This window comes from Acinonyx jubatus, chromosome D1 (assembly GCF_027475565.1).
Source record: "Acinonyx jubatus isolate Ajub_Pintada_27869175 chromosome D1, VMU_Ajub_asm_v1.0, whole genome shotgun sequence".
Classification (NCBI taxonomy): Eukaryota; Metazoa; Chordata; class Mammalia; order Carnivora; family Felidae; genus Acinonyx; species Acinonyx jubatus.
The window spans coordinates 57,561,830-57,581,883 of record NC_069390.1 but is presented as its reverse complement, the minus strand read 5'-3'; the positions used below and the strand labels follow the sequence as shown (position 1 = coordinate 57,581,883).

Genomic DNA, 20,054 nt, shown 5'->3' with positions numbered 1-20,054 from the left:
AGCCCGGGGGCTTCCTGTTTAGCCGTTCACACGGGTGAGCAAGGTGAAGGCTGGATTTCGAATCCCTGGCCCAGGCACAGTGAGCATTACACAGGTGCAAAACGACGGTCCTGATCCTTAATACCTGTACATTCTGGGTAGGAAGAAAGCCATCTACACAGGTAACCTCCTCTGAGAGCACGGTGAGTGCTACAGAGGGACGAAGGTTGGAGAAGAACAAGCTTGAAGCAATGGTGGGGCAGGTGAAGACCCCTAGAGGGGAGGGCATCCGAGCCTGGCATGGATGATCGTGTGGTATTTCAGTAGCTGAAGGCATGGAGGGAAGAGCAGACTGGGGACGGGAACAGCATGGGCAAAACTTCAGTGGTGGGAAGGTGCAGTGTGTGTTTGGGAAGGGCAGCATGGTGTTCTCATTGGCAAAATCAGTGATAGTGCCTGCGACACGGGGCTGATGCTGCTACATCCGGTGATTTGTTTAAAGAGCTTTGCACAGCGCCTGGTGCCCAAGAAAGTTCTCGCTAAATGATGACGTGAATGACTGACACAGAGGAAGACGTTAGGCTGGAAAAGTAACGTGGGGCCAAGTCACAGGGCCGTGCATGTCGTCCTGAGGAATCACAGCACGAGGAGGCTAGAAGGGGCCTTAGTTCGGACTATTTTTGGTCCCGTAGCAACTGGGATCTGTTGCGTGTTAGTGGGGGAGTAGCATGCTCATGGCTGAGCTAGAGGAAGACCTCTCCCATGGCGTGTGCCGGATGATTCAGAGTGGGGTGAGGGACCGAGACTCTGGTGCTGTGATCCTGATGCTGTGGTCCAGGGAGAGGAGGCACTGAGGGCTGAAGTGAGATGGTGCGTGGGGACTGGCTAGGAGGAGGTGAAGGTAGGGTATTTGTTGACTCCTTTAAAAACTTTGCCTGGTCAGCAAGCTGCTTTAGCAGTTGCTCTGAACGCAGGTATGCACCTGTTTAAAGGTCCTGTGGGAACAGCCTAGGAACATCCTGTCCACCAAGTCTCCATGAGATGGCTCACCTTGCGCCTGCCTTTGCCATTCCTTGGTAGAGGGTTGGGGGCTGGCCCTGGTTTCTCTCCACAAATTTTCCCAGCACACAGGGGCCATCAGAGGAGTCCTTTAAACCCAAACTTGAACATACTGATTGGGCCTCCTTGTCTGTGTAGCTTACCCACTCACAGAGGGATGGACAGCATGGTCTCAAACCCTTCTCTGCCCCTGCAGGGATTGTGCAGGGGAGAAATCATGCACCAAGTTTCAAATGATCTGCTGGGGAGGGGACAGTGGGCCCTTGGCAATGCAGTTGGAAATCCTGTCCCCATGACTTCCCCACATCATGATCCAGGAGGAGCCATAGCATGAGGAACATCTCTGGGATGCCAGGGACAGTAGCCTGCAGATGTGGGACCCTCCCGGTATGCTCAGAGCCTCAGGCTGGGGCATCCAGACTGGCTGAAGGGCATTGCTGTCTTGTGATCGCTGCCTGAAGCTGAAGCTGCCATGAACTTGAAGGTGGATTATACACCCACCCCAAGTGTGGGATGGTGGAAGGGGTGGGGGCTTTGAGTCAGACAGACTCACAGTTCAATAACTGCTTACTGGTTTGGCAAGTCTCTACACCTGTCTGTGCTCAGATTCCTCATATATAACATGGGGCTAATAACGGTGACCTCATAGAGATATTAAAAGGGTAAAAGGAGGTTGGGTCCACAGAGGGCTCAAACTAAAAGAAGTAGGTGTCAGGCAAGTGTTAGCAAACTTTTCCTCCCCTTTCCTGCCCCCTGATTCTGAGGGGCTCCTTCCTTCCCCCAGCCCTTTACCACTATGGCAGCTTCACTCACCAGGGGCTCTGAGCTGCCTCCTGTCAATCTAGGGAGGATGGATTTTATGAAAGCTTAGGAGGCACCAAATGCTTGCTTTCGTAAGGGCAACTCTTCCCTACAAGGACTTAAGGATGTGGGGTGTGTGGGTTTTAGCAATAATAGAAGCCCCAAGTGTGAGCAGCTTTGTGAGTACCTGAAGTAGAATGGAACGCTTGGTTTCCTTTAATTCTCCAAATACATCCTGAGGGTATCGCTCTGTGCTGTGTGGGGCACCAGGGAAACACAGATAAACGCAGCCCTGTCCCTGATGAAGAGGGACTCCGCCCGGGTCAGGTGCTTGCGAGCACATACTCATTTCAGCATGATGGGCACTGGAACACGAGTACAGGCAGGACATTTTCATGCCTCCCAGGAGCAAGTGTCTGGACAGGGAGGGAAGGGTTCAGGAGAGGGGCCGTAAGCTGACCAGAAGTGAAATCAATTAATAGCCACTTCCATTAAATATTCACCTGATGCCAAGCCCTTAAATCCTGTGAAGGATGGGAGAACGATATGGAGCAGGGCTCTGAGTGGGAGCCCGAGTGAGAGAAGGGCCCTGGCGGGGCAGGGGGAGACAGATGCGGTCCTCCCTAGACAGATGGGGTCTGCCCCTAACCTGCAGTTGGACATAGGATAAGTTGAAGGACATCCCTTTGCAGCCATGCAAATGAGGTTGGACTCAAAAGTAGGGTTCCATCAAGAATTTTCTGTTACATATCTTATTCCTCAAAAGAGGTAAAATAAACTCATGAAATCATTAAAATAACATGAAACTGCATAGGTAACCACAAAGTTGGACAATGTAGTAAAGTGTCCAGGAGCTGAGAGAGAGGAAACTTTGGGCTGAGAAATCCAGGAGGGGCTCCTGGAAGAGGAGAGCCCAGAGCAGGGCCTTGACGAATAATTAATACAGGGGCAGTCTGAGAGGAGGGCATCAGCAATTTGGAGCGATAGGCTGCCTCACTCAGAAACGTTCGGCGGCTCCCCAGGCCTAGCTCAAGCATCTAAACGTGGCATTCCAGGCTCTGTAAGCCTGGCCGCAACTCCTACTGGCCCGGTCACCTTGACATCCTTCCGAGAACCTCACTCTTCACACCGAGCAGCTCACCTGCTCTCTGAACCTCCCACACAGACTCAGACTGCTGCCTGAATTCCTTTTGTCTGCTTCTCTGTCTACACCCTTCAGTGCCCCCTTCAGAATTAAGCATCCTTTTCCCTCTTTCCCTCTGTCCCATTTGCTTTGGGTCACACATGGACAGATCCTGACCTACTAAACCGTGGCTGTCTCAACCAGGGCTTACTCCTCCCTGTGGGCCACAGGCCACACCCATGCTGAATGAGTGAATGAATGAATGGACGGATGATCAAGTTTAAATCTGGCTGCACAGACAGGGGAGTCCATGGTTACAGGGGCCCGTAAACTTGTGGCAAGAGGCTCTGGACATGACTGACCTGAGAATGTGGCCCATTGTGCTCTGGGAGGGGCAGCTCAGGGCTGGAGGAGCTCGGGTGTGTCACATAAACTCTCCACGGCACTGCAGACATCAGGCCTGAGCCCGCACGAGCACCTCCAGTGAGAACAGGCCAAACACCGTGCAGCTCTAGCCCGTTGCCCGAGTGCCGTCGGAAGGATGTGGCCTGTGGAAGCTGACTGACGTGGGCTCGCACTTCAACTCCGCTTATCTGCCAGCCGTTTGCTCTTATGCGAGCCACATAACCTCTCTGAGCCTTGGTTACCTTCTTTTGGTAGTATTAGAGATCTAAAACCACCTTCTCTCAAAGTTGTTGTAAGGGTTATAGAGAAAAATACCAAAACCAGACCAAAAGCACCCTCCAGCTTATGAAAGGTGACTAATGAACGGTAGCTAATTCTGTTTTCATGACATATGATTACTTATTCCACGTGGCTGGGGAAAGTTTTGTGGAGAGTTCAACGAAACTTCTGAGTAACAGAATTTGGGCTTCAACCTAACAGTCGATCGTAATCACAGTAAACTTATCATAGGACTTACCAACACGGCTTCATGGGAAGATTAGTTATTTAAGGTCAGGGTTATTAGTTATTTAAGGTCAGGATACATCCCACGAGGACGTATCCCATGGATAATGCTCGCAGTGAGACACTTGCCAGCCCACAGGGACCACTGCAGAGATACAGAAAGCTGCAGAGGCTGGCCTGGGAGAAATGATCCGGAAACTGTTTTTAGGGCCAGCGTGTACCTATCGCAGTCCTAATTCTGGAAGCAGGCAAGGGCAAGAGTGGAGAACTCCGGGTCCTGCCATCATGTATTCAGGAACCGGGTTGTTACTTGTGAGCCTTGTATGAGGGGCTTTGGTGGTTCTTGAGTTCTGAAGGCTGGGAGGAAGGAGGGACAGCCTGGAGCCTTACACAGGTCCTGGGTGGCCATGCCCCCCACTGTGACCCGGGGCCAGCTCTAGGCCGGTGTGGAGAGCCAGAATGGCTCAGAAGTCAGGTCATAGTAACTGGTTGAGCCAATGGAGATGTAAAAGGGAGGAGAAGAGGACAGAAAAGGAGATAAAGCAGCCTTGATGCTGGACCAGATGGGTGCCATTAACACAGTCAGGCGGGTCTCAACCTTCCAAGTCCCCTTCTCCTCCCACGTTCTCCGTCTCAGTGGGCAGCACCTGCCACCCACAGACCAAAATCCTGGAGTCTCCAGGTTCCTCTCTGACCCTGGCCTCCCACAGCTCAGCTACTCTCAAGTCCTGCCCATTTCCCTCTTGGCCCAGAGCCACTCTCTGTCCCCACTGCCACTGTCCTGGTTCAGGGCTCAGCTTTCCTCCTGGCTCACTGCACAGTCTCCCGCCTGGCCTCCGACTCCCCTCTCCCCGTCTGTCTGCCATTCACACTGCTGCCAGAGTTCTCTCTCCCCAGACTGATCTGGCCACATTCATCTTTGGCTTGGAGTCATTTGGCAATTTCTTGTTACAGTCCAGACCATCCCCTCAGCATGGCTGGCAGGACCTCAGGATCTGTCCAGCCTCTTGTGCTCTTCCCCACAAGCTTCAACTCAACCACCCGAACTGCCTGCAGGTCCCCATAGAGGACCGTGTCTCAGCAGCCTCTTTGCGTACCCCTCGTTCTGCCCAGACCCCTGGCTGGCTCCCTGCCCCGTCTCTGATTCCGCTCCAGAACCAACATCCCCGACTCCCTCCCAGGCCGGCATAGGTGAAGCTCACCACTCCCCCCTTTCATGGCTCTTTTCTTATTGTCCTGGAGTAACCTCACTCCCTCTGCCTCCCACATCTCGAGCCCAGAGCCTGTTCTTAACACAGTTTGGCCTCCACAGAGCTCAGCATCTTGTCAGACAGACCTTGGGCAGTCAGTAAATGTTTTGTGAATGAGTGAATGAATGAGAGAAGGAAATCGACCGATGAGGGAATGAAGGAGACAATTTGGCAGAGGAGACAAGATGGTTTGGGTTGAGTTTGAGTTGGTGGGGCCTCCAGGTGGGGGTCCCAGCTACAGTGGAAAGGCGAGTCTGAAGCTTGGGGGAGGGTCTCTTAAGAAACTCAGCTCACAAACGAGCCAATTCCCCTCAGGAGGTCCAATGACCAGCAAATGGCTCAGTGTTCCCAAACCTGCTTTATGGACTCAGGGAGCCTCCGAGCTTGGAGGACATCATAAAGACATTGTCTGGTCTGAGTCTTTTCTTGACAAGTGAGAGAACTAAGGCTCAGAGAGGGGAGAAGCCGGCTCTGCCGCTCGTTAGAGGCGGTGCTAGGACCCATGTGTCTTCACCATAGTCTCAGCTCTTTCTGCCATCCCCTGTGGCCTCCTGTTTGTGCTGCCCATCTCTGAGCCCCGAAGCAGGGCATTATCAGTGAGGGTGAGGAGAGAGCTGCAAGAACCTAACCACAGATATTCACACCCCAACCCTTCCTCTCCTACAACACAGCTTCTCACGGCCCCAGATGAGGACAGACCCAACAAATGTCACGCACTCAACAGACCAGAGGGACCCTGTGGCCTCCAACAGCAGCATGTGTTTTACCCTGTTTTTGGACATTGTCCCCAGCTAGTCTCCAGCCCTATAACAGATGAGAAATAACTGATTCGAATCCACAGGATCCTCACAGAAAAAGTAAGAAAATCGGTCCACGTCCACACTGACTCGGATGGTGGTCATCATAGGGTCAGGGCCAATAGCCATTCACACCGGAGCACGTGAAGACTCTCCCGCACACACACACCCCAACACGAGCCCTAACAGTGACATCCGAAGTATGTTCAGTACATTGTTTATTTGTGATCTGCAAGCATTTAGACATTCCATAAGTATTTTCATCCACAGTGATTAAGATTATTACATTTCTGGCAGTATAAGAAGTGAGCCCCCTGCTCTCAAGGGGAGGAATTATCCTTGAGGGCTCTGGCTAACAAAAGATCTCCCTCATGACAAGGCAGGGAAGGGAACTGGCATGCGGCCTTGGCCACATTGTCTCATTTTCATGTTCTTGACCTCACACACAGCAGGCATTCAATCATATAGTTAAGCCCATGCGTGACTGAATGGATTGCGTGTTTTCAGACTCATTTTGGATATTGCAAAAACGGGGCCCAAAGATTACAACTGCCTATCCCTGATCACACAGTGGTAGCTGGGAACCTGAGCTCCTTCTTCCCACAATGGCTATTCCCACAGCCCGCATTAACTTGACGGGGAGGAAAACGCGCACTTGCCTGTGAGCAAAGGGTGACTTTAACTGCTCAGCCACACCTCCGTCTGCCCCACAAGCACTAATCGAGAGCTCGTGGTGTTTGCAGCCCCGGACGGGGAGCCCTGCTTCCCGGCAGATAATGTTTAATGTCACTTATGCTTTCTTTGATTCACAGAAATGAATTCCGAGCATGGACGGACATCAAGCCTGTGAAACCAATAAAGGCCAAGCCCCAGTATAAGCCTCCAGATGACAAGATGGCTCATGAGACCAGCTACAGCGCCCAGTTCAAAGGGGAGGCCAATAAGCCAACGCCAGCCGACAATAAGGTGATTGATCGCAGAAGAATACGCAGCCTCTACAGTGAACCTTTCAAGGAACCCCCAAAGGTGAGACAGATCTTGTGGGGGAACCCCTCAGCACAACCTAGAACGGAGGGGCTCATTGCAGCAGAGTGTGAGGGCAGGGCTCCTGCAGACCCTGGCCCAGTCCCTAAGGGCTCCTGGAAAACCCCTCCTCTTCTCCGTAGCACACAGGCACTAAGGAACCTTTGCTAAATTCAAAGGGAATGTTCAAAGGAACAGTGCCTAAAGTAAAACAGCTTGAAGACTGGCAGGTTTCCAGAGAACCAGCTTCGGCTTTTGAGAAGCACCCCGCTCCAAAAAAGTGGCCGAAAATCCCACCTGAGCCCTAAAGCCCTCCCTGTCTTAAAAATCCCTTCAGGGGCTTTTGCCCCCGAAGAGCTGGCCATTAGAGGTATCTCTCCTGGCTTCCTCCCCGCCCTGCCCCCGCCACATCCTCCGCTCCAGTCCCTGGACGCTTCCTCACTCCTCTTCATCCTTTTCCTCCGTAAACACTATCCAGCGCCAGTTCTTAGTCAAGGCACACCTGTCACATCAGCTGCAAGATGTGTTCTGGGTAATTTGTTACTATACTAAACAGTTTGCAAGTGATTTACAATTCTAAGTAACTTGCAGTGGATTCAGGGGTTTCCCTGTAATAACACGACTTTGCCTTATTTGCATCCAGTGCACACCCCTGAGGGGGAGAGCCAAGTTGGAGACACAGCTGGAAGCAGGAATCCGATTTGCCAGAGCTGGTTCTGTGCTATCAAGCCACGTGGAATCGTGCAAATACCTGCTTCCCTATCTATAATAGCAGGACAAGTGTGAGATCCTTTCCTCTGCTTTTGTCTGAAAGTCTCGCACTGAAACAGAGTTTCCTATGTGGCCCAGGACTGATTTGTAGGTAAAGTAGCTGATCAACCCAGTCTGCCTGGACTCCTCCAGCTGTAGCAGTGAAAGTTCCACGTTCCATGAAGGCCCTCAGTCCCAGGCAAACCAGGATGGTTGGTTACATTCTGTGCAGGTTCCGTGGACCTCACTGAGGAAATGACCTAGCCTGTGAACCCCCACATCATCTCTGTCCATCATCCATAGACAACGTGGGGCCCAGGACATAAGGCTGCCTTTGCACCAAAGAAGACTCAAAGGGGAGGAAGGAGGGAAGATTGGGGCATAGGGAACCCAGAGGTGGAGGGCGTATGGAGGGACCAGACAGAGCGGGCCCAGAGTTCTGGGGGTAAAAGAGGGCCAGGCCATCGCCCGGGAGTGGGGTCAGAGCTAGAGGAAGGGTTTCGGGTAGAGCGGATGGGCCGGAATGGCAGCTCTGGGGAGAATAGTCTGGGGAGCCAGCAGGAGAGGAAGAGTGCTGTGCTGAAGGCCTCGCTGAGATGAGATGTGGTTTCTCCACATGAGCTGGCCGCCCTGGAGACAGAAGCAGAGAAGAGGCTGGCTTATGCCAGAATCTCTGCGTCTTCTATCAGCTAAGGTTCACTTCTTATTAATACCCGTCCACCACGGCTGGGCCACAGCCCTACTCCCCACCACCTCTGCAGTCTGGGCCTCTGGTGTTGGAGAGCCTCGCTCGTGGCAGAGAAGAGAGCATTGGGAAGCACGGGCTGCCCCTCCGGGTTCTGTTGGAGGTGACCCACATCACTTCTGCTCACATGTCATTGACGGAAGCAAATCATAGGCCTGCCTGAGTTGAACAAGGTGACGAGGTATAATCTTCCCTTAGGGAGGGACGGCAGCAGATGTTGCAAAACAGTAACATCATCCACCACCAGTGTGGCTCAGTGGTGACAGCCACCATGCCGGAGAGCCACTGAGCGTGTGGCCAAAGCCACTGACCAGCCGGTTTACACGGGAGAAGCCAAATGACTTACCGCCACTGAAAATACCTTCTGCCCTGTGCTCCCTCAACGCCCAGTATTGTCGTTAGAGTTACTGTTTGGCTAATCGTGTCTTCTCTCTAACTTCTCTCTCTCGCTCCCTCCCCTTTTGTGTTTCTGTATTTGCGGTCTGTCTGTCTGTCTCTCCGAGCAGGTGGAAAAACCTAGCGTTCAGAGTTCCAAACCAAAAAAGACCTCAGCAAGCCATAAGCCCCCACGGAAGGCCAAAGACAAGCAGGTGGTGTCGGGCCGGGCTTCCAAGAAAAAGAGCACAGAGGGTGCCAGTGCCGCCCAGCCTGATGACAAGGAGCAAAGTAAAGAGATGAACAATAAACTGGCTGAGGCTAAAGAGTAAATTTCACTGCACTTTCCTTTTATCCTTCTTTCCTTTTTTTTTTTTTTTTCCTTTTTTAACCAACCAACAAAAAAGGCCACAAAATTGATTAGAGGCTTCTCATCTGCCTTGGTCCCGAGTGTTCCGGGAGCTCTTTGGTTTGGTTTCTTTCAGTGGAGGGATGCCGTTTCAAAGACCTCGCGGCATGCCTCCTCTCCAAATCTAGACGGGCCGGGCTGAGTGCAGCTCGGGTGTCCGCGCCGCGGGGGGCCCCCGGAACACCAGGGACCCCGGGAAGCGCTGCTCACTGGTTGTGCCTCCCACGGCAAGTGAGAGCGCTCGCTGGTGAGGGGGGCAGGCAGGCCTTAGCATGCAGAGGCAGTTCCGAGTGCCTGGACGTCTTCTGGCCACACTTGGGAATGCCTGTAGGGTGTCCTCCCCCTGTTCTCCCCCAAGGCCCGTGTCAGCGATCGGTTCTGAACTTGAGGTGAATGTGTTCTTTTCCAAACTTCGGAGGGTTATCATGTGCTTTAGAAGCTCAACTTGGGCTTCAGCGATGGACAACGTTTGTGGCCAGATTTAAAAAGCAAAAAAACCTCGGCCTTAACGTCCGTACAATGAATTGTCTGTTAAGTTTAAGTAACTCTTTTCATAGAATTTTCTGTTAGCAACGTGCGACTCCATTTAGTTTCCTATCAGTGGGCTTTCCGTTGGATGCCAAGTAATAGATATGCCACTGATGACTCAGACCAGGCCAGGGTGAAAAGGTTAGGTGTTTTAGGTACGTTCTAGACATCACAGGAAGATGAAGAAATTGAGAGGGGAGTATTCTCCCCCGTTTACCCTCAGCCTATCCAGTGTTACCAATTTTGCAGAGCAACTGGTTACAGATGACTGAAGAAGGAAGTTCAGGGTGTAGGGTAGTGTGTTTAGAACGTGGCTTCCTTGCTTCTGAGAAACACAAGGTTGGAAGTAGACGTAGTGACACGTGTGGTGATGTTCACTCTCCCTTCCCAAACCCGTGTTTGCTCTGTTCCTCGGAGAGGACAGAGGCTGCTGAGCTTCGGGTTAGAGGAAATTTCTGTGACTTAGCTGAAGATTAGGAGAGTTCCCTAGTAAGTGATTAGCAAGCATTTTAACCTCACTGATGAATGAAAGCAGCTCTCACCGTATCGTGTTTTGCGTGTCTGTGTGGCCAACGCCCCCCCAGTGGGGTGGCAAGTGGCACCTTAGTTGTGCTAGAGTTGTATCATAGGCATTAGTCAGAGAGTTGTGAAAAGATCCCCAGTGCTCACGGGGGAACCCAAAATACCTACCGGAAAAATTGCATCCCCAAACCTTGCGACGTGTACATCGCTCGGTACGCTTTCTTTCTCCCGTCCTTGAAATCCTGACCGTCACCGGCACCGCGACACGGCTGGGCCTTCGTCCGGTGCCCAGCCGCTGCTGTGTAAGGACGGCGGTGGCGGTGGAGAGCGGGGCCGCGTCAATCCCTTTCAGTCCGTGTGGTGTGGAGGAAGCGGGGCCTCCCCCAGTCCTCTCCGGTTCTGACCATTCAAGCAGCAGAGTCACTGTTTACCCCATCTTGTCGGGCACTTGGGCTGGCTGACACGTCTTTCACAAATACGTCAAGTGTGTGCTGTGTGGGCCGCATTTGTTAAGAGAACAGGATTCTTAGAAATGAAGTGCTCGGCCGGGCCCACCGTCACCTTCCTTTCTATCTCAGGCGTGGAACTGAGATGTTTTGAAGAAGGTAGAGACCGTTAGCGAGTTTCAATGTTCACGCATCACAGATTTGGAAGCCTGTCTGGAAATGACCAGAGCAGATCTCAGTGTTGATTCTAGCTATCTGCTAGCTAATCTTAACATTAACCGGAGAGCTCTAGCAGCGTGATCGTAACTTGACCCAGAGAATTTTGCCAACGTGTGTTCGTTCGCTCAAGATCTGGCATTCGTCAGGCGTGTCAATGTTAGCCACAATTTGAATTTCTCCAGAGAACCGTCATATGTGTTTTACAAATCAAGTAAGTCAGACTTTACGATGCACAGAGGAACGTTCATTCCACGTTCTCGTCCTGAACGCCTGTGAGCCAGGCACCGTGTTAGGCACCCTGGCTACTCTACATAAATCTGTCTCCACAGCAGCACAACCATATGATGTGATCTCGGTGCCTGATGCGAGTTTCTTTGCCCAAATTGTAGCTTCCCACCCACTTTGCAGCCCCGGGGACTGAATTTCCTACCCTGCCCCACCTACGGCTTTAGATGCAATCTGTATGTGTCTTTTCAACCCTTCAGCCCCCTCCGCCCCCTACCCGCCGCCCCGCCGCTGTCTTTTTAACTCCTGCGATTGAGAAAACCCTGTTTGTAGTTCACTTTGACTCTTGAATGTGTCCCTTCACGGCCAGAAACTTCCTTTGATTTCTACTGTTTACAAATAAAACTCAGCCAATCTCATTCTGTATCCCAAACATACTGGTTGAAACTGACACTGGTTTCACAAACAGTATTTTGGTTTTGCCTTTCTGAAGATGACCGAGCTTCCGATGCCTGTCTGTCCACTTTTGTATATCTCCCTGCCGATTCCCCAACTCCCCTGGCAAGAGAGCAAGGCCCGAAGCGTTCCCACTGCCTGCTTTGCTTGCCTGCAAAAACAATGCCTAAGGCTGTGCGCTGGCTCCTCCAAGTTTTTCCTTATCTGCTGGTGCTTCCAACCTGTCCATTATACCTTTGCCTCTCCAAGGCAGACAGGAAGTGTCTAATTACGATTTTGTGGCCTGGGTTTTGTTGCATACCACAGATTGTCTATGTAACGTGTAACGCACACCTCTCTTGGTGCTATTCCATTCCTGCTGTTAGTAAGAAAATGACAAAAAATATTCATGTATAGCCAATTGATTGTGACGTGCTTGTGGTCTGTGCTTGCTCAGAAACAAACAAACAAACAAACGGTTTTTTTCCGATTATAAATAAATGCTAAAGACGAACACCACTTTCTTGATCTTATTTCCTTGGTAAGGCCCAGCTGAGTAGGTGAAGGAGCCAGCCTTTGCCATTTGAGCCACTCTCCACGAGGTGAGCTGTGCCCTGCAGTTGTTCTGGGGTTCTCCATAATGCAGCTTGACTCTTTTAGATTGCCTCTCAGATACTAATTGCAAGCAGTCAGAGCTAAGTGTTGGGAAAGGCGAAGATGGACCGAGAGACCCACTGGCCAACAAGGTAGTGTAACGTTTTGATCCCGTGTTGCTGGGGATTGAGTGAGCGCCTGCACCCAGCACCGCGTCGCCACACGGGGAGGCTGGGCCCTGATTCTCCACCCCCCTTCCCGTCCACCCGGAGGACTGTCGGTTCTGGCTTTTTCTCCTCCCAAGAGATGGCAGGGACGCCTTCACTTAATCATTCCGTCTGGTCTGGTCGTTGTGAAGGTTCCACCCTCCGGGGGCTGGCTCACTATGTGGGTTATGGGGCGACGGTCTTGTTTGTGCCTAACATGGGAGGGTGGAAACAGCCGTAAGAGAGATCCAAATAAGGTAACAACGGACCAGGTAGCTGGTTGCTCCTGTGAAGGGCAAGTGTCTTAGTACCAGGGGTGGGGAATCAGAAGGCTTTGTCGGGGAGGGAACCTCGGAGAACGGGTGGGATGTGGGTGTGCAGGGCGCGTGGGGGTAGGCCCACAGGCAGGAGAGCATATCTGGGAAGGAACCTCAGAGTTAGGGCCAGGTTTAACCACTGGGATATCCTTCTGCTGCAGTGGGAGACAGAAGGTTATATACTTTTTGTGTGGGATCCCACTTCCTTTTACTAACGTATGTTGATTGAATACCTATCATGTGCCAGGCACTGTGCTGGGCACTAGAGAACCAGGATGACTGAGACCCCACCTCTGGTCACTGTGGGCCATGAAGGAGGAGCCCATTCTAGCTGGTTCCATGGATCAGGGAGGACTTCAGTGGATGAGCGGGTGATGACCAGGTGAACAGAGTCTGGGGTGGCCAAGGCATGCCAGACAGAAGGAGCTGCGAGAGCAAAAGTGTGGAGGGGTCCAATACCAGGTGAGCTCAGGGCCTGGGGGAGCAGTTCACTTAGGGAGGGTCAAGGCAAGGGCTGGAAAGTCATGGAAAGGCCTGGCGCCATGTGAGTGGGCGGTTACTAACTAGGATCTCCATTCCATACACCCAGACTTCACCCCTTGACCTTTGCATGCTCCCTGCCATCATGCTTCTTGCCCTTACCCACATATGGGGCAACAGCCACAGGTCCTCTCTTGCTTTAGGCTAGGAGCTCTAGGCTGGGACTTTTATTCTAATGCTGGTCCCCAATTTTGGGGTTTTGGGGAGGAGCCATGGTGGGGCTCGATCAAGGGTCATATATATGAAAACCCACTATCTATTTGTTTTCCAGATGAACAGGAAACACCCCATCCACCTGCCTGCTTTTGTGTAAGGCAGAAAATGCAAAATTCTGTACAATGAATGAAACATACATGAAAGTATATTATTCAGCTCTTTTTTGACCAGTTAATTGCCTTGACCAAAACCAGGGATTGAGAGATGTAGAAAGAAAGACAGGAGTAAAACAAAGAGGTAGAAATAGAGGCCAAGGGGGAATGAAGACCCACAGAGAAACACATATGTGGCGACACCCATAGTAAGCAGAGAAAAGGTGAAGTGTACTCAGAATCAGACAGAGGTCATGAATCAGGCAACTGAGGAGGCAGTGGGGTGGAGAGCCTTGCTGGCTTCATCCGTGTGACCAGAGGTCTGGCCTCCGCCAGAGCCTCGGCCTGTGGTTCCCTCCATGCTCCCCGATGCCGCCCAAAGCCCAGGAGGCAAATCTATAACCTATAACTAGTGTCGCTTCCCCCAAACAGCTAACAAACAGAATTAAAACCAGCCTGCTAGTTTTAAAATAGGTCATTGCTGCTAAATTAGTTATAAGTGTATTTTAATTCTTCCTTGCAGTTTGTGAGTTCCTAGTGAAACCCATCCCTCATTTTTTTTGTGGGTGTTTTTTTTTCACTAGGGTTTAAAATTTATAACCTGCTTCTCATAGATTAGGGCAGTGTTAAGTCTCACTTCACCAAGGTATGAACTCCCTTAATGTGGCATCGCGGTTTCAAGGTCCTTTTACTGCTAAAATGTCTTAGAGCGGTTTACCTTCTCAGGACCGCAGGTATAAAAGCTTTCTTGCAGCGTGTAGCCTGTGGACCATCTACTGTTAAGGCAGGACCCTACCCCAGCTCCACCTGAGGCCACCGAGACAGGAAAGGCAGCTGTTTCAAAACAATGGCACGAAACCTTTCTTAGACTCCACTCTTGCCGAAGCAGACACAGAGCCCGAAGCTGCTTCATCCCGCTGGCCTCTGAGGCACTAATCCTCATAACACCCAGACCATCTAGAATGCCTATAACAGAATCCGCATCACCGCATACCTTATCGTGTGAGCTGGTTGACGCTGGCCGTGACTTGGGCCTCTACAAGTCAGTGCCAGCTGTACAACCCCGTGTCACTCCCTGAGTGCTCTTGGCCTCGCTGTCCGCCTCTGAAAATGGGGACACTGACACCCACCTCAGGGGAGAGGAACCAGGGTGAAATGACACGATGGCCATAGGGAACCCACAATGGACACTAACTACAGGTCATTTCAGGCCCTCCCCCTTCCTTTTACAGTGTTTGATGGTCTGTGTTCACTAGCTTCCTGATAGAGAGTTAGCTTTAGGTCATCTCAGACAATGCGTGAGGTCGATTGAGGCAAACACTGATTAAGAAAAATGCTTTTAAAGAATTCTGGCTGTCGAATCACCTGGATGGAGTCCACAGACCTAAACAATAATATCTTAACAATTTGTATGTATTGTCTGCCCACAAAGCATTTCTTTCTGTGCCGTTCTGTCGACCTCTCCTAATCCGGAGCAAGTGTCTGTGCCAGGTAACAGAGAAGGAGGCTCAGAGAGGAGGGGGTGCCTGGATGGAGCCCGGGGCTTCTGCCCCGCAGCCTGCACTGCGTCTCTCCTTCCCCTGAGGGAGGCTGGGGCTGGCCCGAAGTGAATCAGGCTTCAGTCATCAAGCTGGATTCTTTTAAAATTTTTTTTTAATATTTATTTTTATTTCTGAGACAGAGACAGATCGTGAACGGGGGAGAGTCAGAGAGAGAGGGAGACACAGAATCCGAAACAGGCTCCAGGCTCCGAGCTGTCAGCACAGAGCCCGACGCAGGCCTCGAGCTCACGGACCGTGAGATCATGACCTGAGCCGAAGTCAGACGCTTAACCGACTGAGCCACCCAGGCGCCCCAAACTGGACTCTTAAATAAAACTACACCCACACCTCACAGTTGCCGCAGTCTGGTCAGGCCACTGCAGGGCCTCCCGCAGGCTTCCCTAGAATCTTTAAATCTTGGGACCCAGATACAAATGTTGGGGGGGGGGGCGGATTAAGATTTGATCAGGTCTCCCCACACAACTGGCTCAAACATCCTGACTGAACTGGCCAACTGCCTCAGCCAGATGTAAAGGTTTATCTCCCTGGGGTACTCAGTTAACTGGGTAACTAAATTGCATGGTTATTGAATGCAGAATGATCCAGCAAATTTTTCTTTCTGAAGAACTATAGTTGGTACTAGAGATACCGAGATAAAAGTGGCATCCGCCACCTGAGGCATTGGGTCAGAGACCACTATTCTGTGCTTTTAATTTCCAACGGTAGACCTGAGCTTAACTCTCTGCCCCTTGTCCTCATATAAATGGTCCTTAATTGCCGGTTAACTTTGACATTGTCTGCAACTATCTCAACCCAGACATCTTATCTGGGGCCCAGGGAGTTTCAGATGCTGAGATAAATAAATTCCTGCCATGGCTACTGGTTTAAGTTGCTGGAGGGATCTTTAGAACATGCAAATCTGACCATGTCACACCCTGCCTTCAACCATCCATGGGCTCCTTGTGGCCCGCAGAAGCTTATTGTCCCCTCGGTGCACCATGCTGCTTCTCACCTCCATGCCTTTACCCACGCTGCCCCACCTGCTCCGATTGCCCTTCTGCTTCTCCACCTGGCTAACTCATCCTTCGAGACTCTGCTCAGGGGACCGCTCCAGGAAGCCCTTCCCGCACCTCCCACGCTGGCTGGGTAAGACGCTCCCTGTGTGTGTCTTCATCACAGAACTCACCACGTGTACTGTGCTGCCTGCTCATGTGTGTGTCCCCTGCGCTGGACTGTGCTCCCCCCGGGGCCGGGACCAGCTCCTTCTGTTCACCTGTGTAGCCTTAGCTGCTGGCCCAATGCCTACCTCAGAGAACGTCTTCTAAGTTGTTTGTTGAATGAATAATGAGTGCGCGAATGAATGATGATTTTCACCATCTGCCTCCCTATTCACCACGGTGCCCCCACAAGGCTTTATTCTGCCTAATAACTGCCTCTGCTCACATGAAAAGGGTGGTTTCAAGAGAGGTCACAGCACAGATCACGGAGCAGCCAATGGCTGCTTTTGTAACGGCCAGCCTACCTCTGTACTTTACGTAGCCACTTTTTCTAAACAGGCCTGACTTCAAAAAATCATAGACTCTTGGTTAGAGGGTAATCTTAAGAGGCTGGCTAATCCCACCCCCTGCCCAGTGCAGAGCTCCTTACTTCATGACGGCAGAGAGGCATCCGCTGAGGGGATGTCTTAGGAGTCAGGGCTGGGAGTTAGAGCCAACAGGCCTGGTTTTAAATCCAAGCTCTACTGTTTACTAGCTGTGTGACCTTGGCTGAGTCTCTTAATTTCTTTGAGCCCCAGAGAGATAAGTGTAATACAAGTATCCATCACTATCCAAATCTGTTTGGTTCCCAAATCTAGAAAGTAGAAGTTTGGTTCGCAAGGGACATAGTTGTTCTTCTTTTTTTTTTTTTTTTAAGTTTATCCATTTTTGAGAGAGAGAGAGAGAGGACGAGTGGGGGAGGGCAGAGAGAGGGAGACACAGAATCAGAAGCAGGCTCCAGGCTCCGAGCTGTCAGCACAGAGCCCTGCATGGAGCTTAAACCCACGAACCTTGAGATCATGACCTGAGCCGAAGTCAGTTGCTTAACTGACTGAGCCACCCAGGCGCCCCAGAAAGGGACATAGTTTTATTTGAATCTTTTGGTTCCAGAGTTTGGGATAGCAGGTGGTAAGAGTTCTAATAGCTGGCAATACCTGCTTCTGATCCACAGAACTGTCTCTTGTGAGGGCCCAGTGAAGATGCATGTGAAAGTCCTCTGTCAACAGCAAAGCGGAACACCCTTCTGCTTTGTCAATAGTTCATTTTCTGGATGGTTTCGCTTCCCAGTCACTTTCCTGCGACTGTGACTTACCACCCTTGGTCCCAACGATGTGGTGGCTGGAGCAAGCTGTGGTAAATCCCTCTGTCACACCACAGCCTGAGACAGAGCCCACCTAGTGCTGGTTCTTGCTGCCCTCTTCCCATCCCCAGCCCTTCCCCGGCCCCTCCTCTCTGAACTCACCATGAAATCACCCGGTATAGATTCCGTTTCCGAAATTACATGTTCATTTTAATTGAGCCCCTCTGGACACACGGAACCAATTTTGATTAATTGCTCAAGATCTCAGCCTTTGCTTTAGATGGGGTGGGAACAAAGGACAAAAATTGATTTGCAAGTTCCCAGGAGTACAGAACTAGACTGGAACTGAGCCTTTGTCTGGTTGCCTTAGTCTAGCACTTTACATTTTTAAAAAGGGTCATTAGCAGGATTATCAGACTCTTGGCAACCCCTTTGAGACCATCAGCTATGCCCTTGACTTTGCCTTCTTGGTGCTAAAACAACCGAGGATTTTTTTTAAATACTTATCATACAACTGGGGAGTTATTTAATTTTTCGTAGCAGGTTATCTTTAGAAAAGATATTTAGCAGCAAAAAGGAAAATGCCACCACCACAGGGCAGAAAACCCAGCCATCTAGCGCCCCGGGGGCAGCCATCTCCCTACGCTTCATAAGCACAGACCTGCCCGCAGGGAACCTGGAGTCAGGCTCCACTTCTGTAAAATGCAGAGTGGGCACAGCCTCAGGGAAGGAAAAGAAAGTGTATTTGGCTTTCATACCTTGGTCCTCACTGAATCCTCACAGAAGGCTGGAGAGGTTGGAGGTCTTCTACAGACAAAGAAATCAAGACTTCGCTTAAGTAACAGAGTCACACGACTTGTAAGTGGTGAGCCAGGATCTGGAGCCAAGTTTGGGTTACTAACGCCCCCCCCTCTTCGTCCAGCACTCAGGACCACTTCTGGGATTTCGGTTGGGAAGATGTGCGTCCTCCTAAAATAGCAGCCTCTTCATCCTGTCCTTTCCCTGCTCCAAATCCTGCAGTGACTCTAAATACTCTTGTCATCTGCGGAAAAGGAGTCAGATAAAGGCCACAGATGTTGTGATCAGCACGGTCACCATCCCCTCCCCACCTTCTGCCTGGCGACCCCCCACCCCCACCCAGAACAAAGCCTTGTGGTGGCAGCATTTTCCCTAGCTGTGGTCCTAACTGTTCCCCCTGTGCTGATGTGCCACATCTGGGTGCATTCTGTGTGGCTCCAGGCTGGTAGACGGATTGGCAGCCGTACAGGTATGGGCGTAGATGGGCACTCTTAGACCAGGATGCTGCTGCTTTCTGGGACTGTCTTCTTCGCCAGGGTCTGCTGAGTATCAGGCAGTAAGCCCAGGGGAGTGGTTGTGTTGGGGGGGCAGGAAGGGCCGAGGTGAAGGGGGACCGGTGGCTGGGGGCCTGGCCCCCAAGAGGGGCAACTTTCTTAGGCGATGCAGTTGGGAGTTTGGAGCTGGGGGACCCGCAGAGGTCAGTGGCTCCCACCTCCCGCACCAGGCAGAACCAGTCAGGGTCATCTCCAGCCAGACCCTGCTTAGACCTCGGCAGAGGAATTGGGTATCTCTCCAGTTGGAGTCTCGCTCCTCAGGGATATTGTTGGAGAGAGGAAAGAGCTTGACTCAAAAGTCTGTCCTCCTTGGTTGACGTCTTGACATAGCCACAAACTTACCCTGCGATCTTAGGCAACCCACTTCCCCTTTCTGAGCTTCATTTCCACCTACAGCTGGAAAATGGGGGGGGGGGACAGGGGACGCCCCCCTCATGCCTCGCAGCTGCCTGGCCGGCAGGGCTGCTCCGAGAATAGTGTGCCATGTTGTATGCCCTACTAGAAGCCCGTGAATAATGGAAGGACAAAAAGGTATTAAGGCAGTTAAAAATAAGACATGATTTGCATGCCATGGAAACGTGGCTGTTAGAATTTGATCTTGTTTGAGTGGTGTTTACAACATCTCGCTCCTACCATGTGCCCTGTCCACCCCATGCCAGAGCTCCCCGGTTCTCGCTTCGGCGGCTTGGCACGCAGTAGGCATTTATTAAATGTTCGCAGAAGGAAGGAGGGAAGAAAGAGGGGGGGAGGGGAAAAGGAGAGAGGGAGGGAGGGAAGGAAGGTGAGAAAGGAAAGAGAGGTGAAGCTGATGCTGGTCTGTGGTCTCGCCCCAGCCTGGAGAGGCAGCTGTAAAGCAGTCGGTAAAGCCTCTGATGGGGCTGTTGTGAGCAGGGAGGCTCTGTGGCCACATGGGAGGAGTACCGACCCCTGCAGGTGGAGGGCTCCACTGAGGAAGTGACTCTGGAACTGAATTTCTACTCCCGGAGGAGGAGAAGAGGGAGTAACCGGACAGACGGGGAGGGGTGGTGGTGGCCCTCAGGGCGCACGTGGCCAAGAGAAAGCTAAAGCAGCCGAGGGCTGTGTAGATGGAGGTACAGACTCTGGGGCAGAGGCGGTGCCTCCTGCTTGGAGACACCTGCACTAGCATTTTCAGTTCTGGGTGGTCACACTTTCCGAAGGACGGAGCGGGGGGGGGGGGGGGGGGGCGGGGGGGGGGCGGGGGGACCTAGCTGTGCTATGAGGAGAGCAGTCAGGACAGCGAGGG

General features: G+C 51.7%; 1 protein-coding gene across 1 annotated transcript in view; it reads left to right on the top strand.

The window, feature by feature from the left end:
• Nucleotides 1-20,054, top strand: part of MAP6 (microtubule associated protein 6) — a 76,723-nt gene that overhangs the window by 47,303 nt on the left and 9,366 nt on the right. The window contains exons 2-3 of the mRNA XM_015073895.3: nt 6,731-6,944; nt 8,943-9,139. Of these exons, the coding sequence (XP_014929381.3) occupies nt 6,731-6,944; nt 8,943-9,139 (411 nt within the window). The remainder of the gene's footprint in view (nt 1-6,730; nt 6,945-8,942; nt 9,140-20,054) is intronic.